The 9,479-nt window shown below is 39.6% G+C and overlaps 1 protein-coding gene across 1 annotated transcript; it reads right to left on the bottom strand.

Moving 5' to 3' along the window:
• Positions 1–2,716: 2,716 nt before the first annotated feature.
• On the bottom strand, positions 2,717–8,543 carry adad2 (adenosine deaminase domain containing 2). The gene is made up of 9 exons (XM_079867143.1): positions 8,468–8,543; positions 7,746–8,191; positions 7,526–7,654; positions 6,810–6,960; positions 6,168–6,335; positions 4,712–4,926; positions 4,026–4,260; positions 3,407–3,539; positions 2,717–3,254 (listed from the first exon to the last, which is right to left on the bottom strand). The coding sequence occupies exons 2-9, from the start codon at positions 8,155–8,157 to the stop codon at positions 3,144–3,146; spliced, it is 1,554 nt and encodes a 517-aa protein (XP_079723269.1). The 5' UTR covers positions 8,158–8,191; positions 8,468–8,543; the 3' UTR covers positions 2,717–3,143.
• Between the last annotated feature and the right edge of the window lie 936 nt (positions 8,544–9,479).

The following is a 9,479-nucleotide window of genomic DNA, read 5'->3' on the forward strand; positions in this document are numbered from 1 at the left end:
GTAAACTTGTCACTTTTATCAGCTGAATGGAATGTTGTTCCAGGATCAACAAAGGTGCTAATCCAGAAACATGTTGCATGTGAAATCTGGTTCTGCTCGGGTTTTGTTTCACTGCTAGAAAATAGGGAAAACCAGGACAATGCTATGTATGCACATCAATGCCACACAGCTAGAAAAGGTAAATGTACATGAAGAAGATAATGTATTAGTCAAAGTGGCATTCCAGAAGTTTGAGAAAGGCGAATGGGTTCTGCAAGTTTCAGTTCAGCTAACCACTGTAATGTCGATCCCAAGAAACCCGACCCGTTTTGAAAGAGTAGGACAATCGTCTGACACACTATAATACCCGCAGAAAACGAGAGTAGGGGGATGTTGTCTAGTGTACTTCGGATCGGAGTAAATGAGTAATTGCGATTCTTTGATGACTGATAATGTTAAACTAACGCAGATCACGTATCAATGAATGTATCAGGAAAAGCAAGTTGTAGCCAACAATGCATTATGTGCCAACAGAACATAGATTATGGACAGGAACACAGAGGTTCTTCGAGGCCCTGATATCCCCTGTAGGCGTAACCGATGAAATGGAGTAAATAGAAGTAACAAGGTATGAACTACTTAATTTCATGAATTCAATTTATTTGCTGTCCCAGATGGAATTAAACTGGATTCTATGAAATGTTTATTTGACTGTTTAAACCTGGGTACATATTTTAACCTTTTCTTCTGATGTGTAACTGTGAGAACATTTTTTTAAACCGATTGTTTAATCGTGATCACAATCACCTGAAGCCCTGCAGCGTGCTTTCTATATAATCATTGAAAATAAGTTGAAAAGTTGGTCAACTTTATCTCATGTCTATAATAAGATTTTTTAGAGTGCAGATTTTTTTTGCATTTATGAATTCAACCAGTCAAACCTTTGCAGGGATCAAAGATTAGTGTTAGACCAACTAACCGCAGCGCAGGGAGGAGTCTGCAAAATAGTTGGAACAACCTGCTGTACATACCGGACAACGACGACACGGACAGACATCTCAATGATCAGGGAATAGTTAGTTATTCCCTTAACTAAGACGAGTTGATACATACCTCTCTCGTCTCAGTGCGTGCAGAGACTAAAACAGAGATTTGGTCCCTAATGAATGAACTGGGCTAAGCTAAGTGCTATCAAAGTGTCGCCGCGCGCCAGAGCGATTGAGTGCACGCACTCAGACGAGAGAGGCATGTATCAACTCGTCTTAGTTAAGGGAATAACAGTTTAATATGAAAAAACAGTGGAGTGTTCCTTAAGGGTCATTATGAATGGTCAGTGACATTGTTATTAGTAGGTTGTTAATCTGTTGTGGTTTTGTATTAATACATACACTCTCCTAAAGAATTATTAGGAACACCTGTTCAATTTCTCATTAATGCAATTATCTAATCAACCAATCACATGGCAGTTGCTTCAATGCATTTAGGGGTGTGGTCCTGGTCAAGACAATCTCCTGAACTCCAAACTGAATGTCAGAATGGGAAAGAAAGGTGATTTAAGCAATTTTGAGCGTGGCATGGTGGTTGGTGCCAGACGGGCCGGTCTGAGTATTTCACAATCTGCTCAGTTACTGGGATTTTCACGCACAACCATTTCTAAGGTTTACAAAGAATGGTGTGAAAAGGGAAAAACATCCAGTATGCGGCAGTCCTGTGGGCGAAAATGCCTTGTTGATGCTAGAGGTCAGAGGAGAATGGGCCGACTGATTCAAGCTGATAGAGGAGCAACTTTAACTGAAATAACCACTCGTTACAACCGAGGTATGCAGCAAAGCATTTGTGAAGCCACAACACGCACAACCTTGAGGCGGATGGGCTACAAAAGAAGACCCTACCGGGTACCACTCATCTCCACTACAGTTAGGAAAAAGAGGCTACAATTTGCACGAGCTCACCAAAAGTGGACAGTTGAAGACTGGAAAAATGTTGCCTGGTCTGATGAGTCTCGATTTCTGTTGAGACATTCAGATGGTAGAGTCAGAATTTGGCGTAAACAGAATGAGAACATGGATCCATCATGCCTTGTTACCACTGTGCAGGCTGGTGGTGGGGGATGTTTTCTTGGCACACTTTAGGCCCTTTAGTGCCAATTGGGCACCGTTTAAATGCCACGGCCTACCTGAGCATTGTTTCTGACCATGTCCATCCCTTTATGACCACCATGTACCCATCCTCTGATGGCTACTTCCAGCAGGATAATGCACCATGTCACAAAGCTCGAATCATTTCAAATTTGTTTCTTGAACATGACAATGAGTTCACTGTACTAAAATGGCCCCCACAGTCACCAGATCTCAACCCAATAGAGCATCTTTGGGATGTGGTGGAACGGGAGCTTCGTGCCCTGGATGTGCATCCCACAAATCTCCATCAACTGCAAGATGCTATCCTATCAATATGGGCCAACATTTCTAAAGAATGCTTTCAGCACCTTGTTGAATCAATGCCACGTAGAATTAAGGCAGTTCTGAAGGCGAAAGGGGGTCAAACACAGTATTAGTATGGCGTTCCTAATAATCCTTTAGGTGAGTGTATGATTTATTAAGTAATTGTATGATCAATGCTATTATTTTTGTTGTTTTTTAAATACATTTTTTAAATAACTTTAATCCTGAAATTTGTCAGTGGTGTTATTGGTTCCTGACATAATAATACTCTATGATCAGTCATTTTTTACAGTGTTTTTATTGCTTACTTTATCACAAATTATGAATGGGGATAAACATGAATTATGGGAGGCCTGAGCCTTACAAATGTTCTTTTAAACTACTATAATATTTCTGTGTAGGTATGTCAAACTTAAAGTCTCTTCCATCTTTCTTATAAAATAAACAAAACACCAAATCACAGAATCTAAATAACACTGAAAAAGTAAAACAAGCAAACAAATATTAAATAACTGCAAAGTTAAAATAGCTGGTAGTACTCTACAGTTTTTAGAACACAAATATTTTCAGTAGAAGTGCACTTACATGCCTTATAGCTATCTGATAATGAACTAAGAATTTACATATGAACATATGTTTTCAAGCATCAATGAACGACCAAATGCAAAGGGTGCAATTTGTTGAATATCTGGGAACCTCAAGGGTTGTTCAACCTGTCATTTAGCGACTAAAGCAATCTACCAAGTGTTTGGAGTTCCACGGTCCAGCATTGTTGGCCAAGAACTGCACATTGACTTGAGTCTTGGTCTCCTGATACAGCTGGGCAGCCATCTAGATGGAATATAAAACAGATTAGCAGTTTACAACAGCAGATTGGTGCACAAAATGCCATATTTATACGCATGCAATCTCAGTTTTAACTAATAAACTCAAACTCACATACATTTGGATATTATTATCCATACAAAACTATATACACATACTTTAGCATTGCGGTATGTGGAGAATGACAAAAAGTCATGGTGGCCTGCCACGGCTGAGACTTTTCTGAAGCAGAAGTACAACGCTCTTTTACAAAGTCTGCTTGACGATCCAGGACCGCTTACAAATGGAGAACTAAGAGAAAGAATAAAAAAGGATTTTATAAACTCAAAGGTGGTCAATTCATTGAGTGGAGTAAAGGAATGGGACTTAATATTTAAACACTGAATAAGACTGCACTGGTAAATAGAGATATGCTTTACTGTTAAAAAGCTAAATATAGAAGTCAGCAAGTAGATAAGAATGTATGCAAAACTAGAGAATGAACAGTACAAAAACAACAATACAATATAAAACTATTGACTTGTCAATGTTTTTTTAATTATGTTGAAATCACAGATGACTTCTACTAAAGCATATACTACAGTAGGTTTATACATTTTTGCAAAAAAATAATTTTCTATGGGCAAAATGGGATTTTTACTCTATTGTGACAAACAGGTTGGTCACTGGTCAGATTCTCAAATGGTGCAAATATTTATAATAGTCACACCCAATATAGGCAATAAACTTCTGCATGAGATAAGAACATCATTAGCTAGTTTCTTAAGTATGACTGACTTGTTGATTGCATAGCCAGTGGTGCTGTCCAGAATCTCAATACTGGAGTCTCCCAAACACCAGTTGACACTGAGGTCTTTGCTGTAGTTGGTGTTCTCAACAGGCCACCCACTCTCTCCACTCAGGAAGAAGATGGTGGTTTGTTTGAATGGTGGAGGCAGAGCATTATTCCAGCCTGTGCCCAGACGTTTGTTGATGATCTCAGACACTTTCTCTGAGCAGTGTCTGGAATCACCTGGACAACAAGCGGAGAAAAGGTTCATAAGTACAGCCGTTTTTCTGGCTGCTTGGATTTCATCCATGAATATGAAATATACAAGTTGTCTCTTGTATAAAATGTATGAGTAGTAACTTGAGGCTCTCTAATGCAATCATGAATCAATATATTGCAATTCATTCTTAAGATAATGTGTTGATTCTTCAGTATTTTCACATTTTCAAATGATCATTTCCTAATTCCAACAGTGCAATTAATAAAGCATCTAAAAAGTGGTAGTGGAAATCGACAATACTCAGTGTGGTCAGAGCAACTTCAGTGAGATATGGTACTAGACAAAAGCGAAGTGAACCACACAAAAAATATTTACAGACAGAAGCTGATACTACAGATCTCGGTCACAGTTTCAAACCAGATCCAACTGCCATATTTGGAAACACTCAGTCACCTGCAAATGCACACAGCTTACCAAGTACAATGCTAGTAATGTAGACTGGGTTAATAAAATGACTCAGTAGTGCCCCCTGCACTCCAGTGACAGTCCAACGGGTGAGTTTGGCACTGTCGGACATGCAACAGATGCGTGCACCCCACACGCTTGGAAGCAGGAAAACAGCAGGGATGAGAGAGCCTTTAGCATGGCACTGCAGCTTCAGAGTGGTGTAAGCACTGCTTTGAGACTTTCTGTGAAAGGATACATGGAGATTTTCAACTTATTTTATGATTTTAAAGTATACATTAGACAGATCCTCTGAAATACAGTCGACCAGGGGTGTCAAACTAAGCTTCTGGTGGGCCACAGCCCTGCAGAGTTTAGTTCCAACCCTGCTACAACACACTAGTTATTTAGTAGTTGTCACACTAATAGTCCTGAAGACCTTGATTAGCTGGCTCAGGGCTGAGCTCTGAAGGACTGTGGACCTCAAGGGCCAGAGTTGAGAACCCCTGCAATGTTGCATACTAGGGGTGGAACGGTACATGTATTCGTATTGAACCGAAACGGTACGGGCGTCACGGTTCGGTGCATAAATTTACACGGAGAATACACAGTATAAAAATAAATAAAACTCGAGAGTGCAAATTAATGTAATGTAATGCGGAACTACTGTTAGATACGCTGGTAATTTAGGGACACCTAATCTGTAGGCCCGCCTTAGCTCTGAAGCAGGCTGCGATGTAAAGATTACAATGCTGGAATGTGTGTGTGTGTGTGTGTGTGTGTGAGTGATCGCGCCGTGGTAAATCTGTCAAAACGACTAATCACTTTACTATCACTCAATGTACTAATTACTTAACATTTTTGATTAAGGCAACATACAATAGAGACATACATTACTACAGTCATATTTAACATCCGTATTATTGCTGCGTAAATAAATCTTTTGGTGTTATTCATGGTCTGTTGTAATCATTTGTTAATGCTTTTACAATTTCTTTTAATGTTCAATGGGTGCGTAAAATGATTACGAATGAAAATGCATTCATAGAGCGAACCTTTGCTGATTGTTTACAGTTTAAATGAAGTTACTCCCAAAATTTGCACAAAGCTTCAAGGGGTGTAGGAAAAAGGTGGATAATATAGTGCTTCCCACCCCTGGTCCTGGATTACCCCCAACACTGCACGGTTTAGATGTCTCGCTAATCAAACACACCTGATTCAACTCATCAGTATATTAGTGCAGGGATGGGTAACTTCGGTCCTGGGGGGCCACTGTCCTGAAAAGTTTAGCTCCCACTCTGATAAAACTCACCTGCCCGTAGCTTTCTAATAATCCTGAAGATGTCGATTAGCTTGTTCAGTGTTTGAATAGGGTTGGAGCTAAACTCTGCAGGATAGTGGCTCTCAAGGAGCGAAGATGCCCACCCCTGTCCTGGAGGATCTATAGAATTTATGTTAGCATAGCACATAAAAAAATTATACTTACAAAACTATGCACTGAGCTGCTCCTTTGGGGGTTTTGTTAGTGTACAGGTGAAGGTACATGCGTGGCTTTAGCTGAAGCAGTCGTTCAGATGGAACACTTTCCAATATTGAGCGCTGCTTCAGCTCTGGATCAGCACTGTAGAACAGCAGGAGCTGCTTGTACAAGTACCTGTGACACCAGACAGGACAGACACATTTATCTCCTCATTTTAACTCTTTCCCTGCCTCTTTTCCTCGTCATTTATGAAAAAAACGCTTCCCTGCCAATGACAAGTTTTTATAGCTTTCTGTGTTATCACTGTTAAAAGGTAGGGGGCAAAGAAAAAGCAGAAACGAGCAATCTCATATGTAAGCAGCTACATATGAAAATACCGGTAATGCAATCATCAACAATAAACAGCATATAAATGAAATTAAATGAACCCATGAAGTGGTATATGACTGTGCAAGCATTTGGGGTGGTGATGGACTCGATCTACTCCATCTATGTTTTGATCATCGTTCTGAATATGATCCAGAATTAATCATTGGCAAAAACATACATATATATATATCAGAGAGAGAGAAAGAGAGAGAGAGAAAGAGAGAAGTCCTGATCTTTGTCTCTCTCAATTTTTATCTAAGTGGTTCAAAATGCTCAAACCTTTTGAGGGCTCTGCGGGCGATGACAATGGCGTGGCAGTCATGGACGACAGATCCCGTGTAAGAAAGCCAACCACTGCAGCAGTTCTGACCTGATCCCAGAGCTACCACTTCATATTGCTCACAGTGCTGAGAATCCGTGTCAGGTACCTCTGACAAACAGAGTTATCAATTGCAAAACGTTATCAATTGCACTCATTCAATCCTACAATGCAGCGCAACAACGAGTGTACAACTGATTTACACTGAATGGCTAAAGAATACCCATAATGCACTATGAGGGTCATGCTGAAAGAATTCCCACGTCTCGTCAGAAGATGCCGCTCACAGGTGAATCATCCATCTATCCTTTTTCCAAACCTCTGGTCCATTATGGGTACAGCTTAATATCATACAGGTATAAATTCCATTTTAATTGATTATATCATCCTTTATGTAAGGTTTATACATGCTATTTTCCATGACAGAGGAAATGATTCATTACTATGATTATTAAACAGCAAGCACACACTATTCAAAAGCAGCAGCACTTCCGGCACACTCAGTGTCCGAATTCGTTGATTTGTTTTAATTCACTCCTTCAAGTGGACTATATTAGTGGAGTATGGAATGTAGGGAATAGTGAATGAGGGTATAGGGGGTGATTTCAAACACATCTTTAGTCATGAACAAAGAGTGGTCTTGTTTCAAAACACAGCGGTTGGCAGTGCATCTCACCTCTCTCCAGTACAAAAGCAGCAAAGCAGCTCTTAGCCCTGTGGTACTCGGGACATTCTCTGAGCAGCTTGCCAAAACGTTCAGTACACACAGCTGTTACGCGGTGTTTGTGCCAGTCCGTGAACTTTACTGAAAGAGCAAGAATTTGAGACAATAGTAGTAGTAAAGAAACATCTGACACAAAAAATAATGAAACTTCTTTAAAAACAAGTCAGCATACCACCAGTTCTCTGGCCCCTCCTGAGAGTGCCATCTGTGGTGTCTTCCAGGTCTTCTAGGGTTGTTTCACCTCCTATAATACTACTCAGGCTCCATGCAGAAGGGGACTCTGGGCCAGAGTCCAGGTCCTCCACTTGGGGCGAAGACTCTAATGATGGGATTTCTAGGCTATGGTGGCCTACAGCAGTGGGTTCCTCTATAATATCAACAAAGTGCTGTAACTCTGGGTTTGAGGGTTGACTCTCTTTTGCAGGCGATGGAGTATCTTTAAACTCATTGTTAGGGCCAAGAGGCTTGAGACTGGCCCTGTGGACCCCAAAGGTGGACTCCCTCTCAGGAGCAAAGCGCATCATTAGAGTGGCAGCTATTCGAGGAAGCCGTTTCCCCTCTGCATTCACACCGTGGTTTGCCATTATCTGCTGTAAATCGTCGTGCAGTTTTGATAGACTGCACAAAAGAGAACTATTTGTAGTCACAAACTCACAAACATGCTGATTTAAAAAGATTATTGTACATTATGGGCCTGAAATATGACAGATTTATCTCAGATATAGCAAGTGCCTAATTTTAGCTGACCAATGTGACTGATATAACTGGACAGCCTACTAATATCAAAATGCATTTATAATATAAAAAGTACACGACGTAACATGAGCTAGAGTGTAGGTCATACACAATACACAACAAAGTGACACGTTATCTACGCTGTATTTTTAAAGATACCTGACTTTCAAAAGAGCTTCTTTGTCGAATAAATTGATCAGCAACTCTCTTCCACCTGCAAAGTTGAGCTAATTATTGGGAGGAGCCTCAGCCTGCTTGAGTCACGTGACGGCGAATTTCCACCGCTTTACAGTAAAGATGTTAAACATACAAAATGCAAATTGTATTTTCTATGTGAAAATCTACATTTAAAAATATTTTTAAAAACCGAAAAAGCAAAAATGTTCACAATGCTCTGCGCCTGGTCGACAATTTTGTGAAAAATACAGCTGTCTTTAAGTTAGACCTTTTAGGATTGGATTGAGGTATTAAACACAAGTTATATAATGATAATGGTTAAAATATAATCATATCAAAGTCATATTATTTATGAAACTTTTATAAATCGAGTCTCTGGAAAGTTTAAGAAACTACTTCATGTAAAGCTTCTTTGAAACAATGGCCCGGTTTCACAGACAGGGCTTAAGTTGAGCCAGAATTAGACCTTAGTTCAGTTAGGAAATTTAGCTTTTATAAACGTGCCTTAGAAAAAAAATGTTTTGTTGTTTTCAAGTTGTTCTCAGTTAAAACAGACCAAACGTGCATTTTAGTCTGGAAGTAGGCTTAATAAGCCTTGTCTGTGAAACCGGGGAAATATGTTTTTAAAACGCTGTGCAAAAAAGTTACATACAATTGACCAGCAGGTGTCACCAGCGGACAGTGTTTTGATTTATGTTGTAGGTCCTAGAGCTCATTGACAGTATTTATTTTTGTTCATATTATTATTTAATATAAAAGATTATATTTTAATATAAAAAAACATTAAGATAAACATTTATTCACAATATATAATAAGCAACAATTTAACTGAATCTCACTTTCTGATTTCTGATTCTGATTTCCATATTTGACCAACACAAGAATGTCCCTCCTCCATGACGAGCATGCATCATCCCGCCTGTTATAAAGTCATTCATCCATTGGCTGACTTCACCTAGCAATCAACATTGCAACAACAGGAAGCCGCTTGCTT

The sequence above is a fragment of the Squalius cephalus genome (genome assembly GCF_949319135.1).
Source record: "Squalius cephalus genome assembly, chromosome: 3".
NCBI classification, from domain to species: Eukaryota; Metazoa; Chordata; class Actinopteri; order Cypriniformes; family Leuciscidae; genus Squalius; species Squalius cephalus.

Coding starts and splice junctions, on each gene's coding strand:
- adad2 (XM_079867143.1), bottom strand. CDS start 8,157: ATGGCAAACCACGGTGTGAATGCAGAGGGGAAACGGCTTCCTCGAATA. Junction 6,961..7,525: donor TGCTTTTGTACTGGAGAGAG/GTGAGATGCACT, acceptor TCTGTTTGTCAG/AGGTACCTGACACGGATTCT. Junction 6,336..6,809: donor GCCCGCAGAGCCCTCAAAAG/GTTTGAGCATTT, acceptor CTGGTGTCACAG/GTACTTGTACAAGCAGCTCC.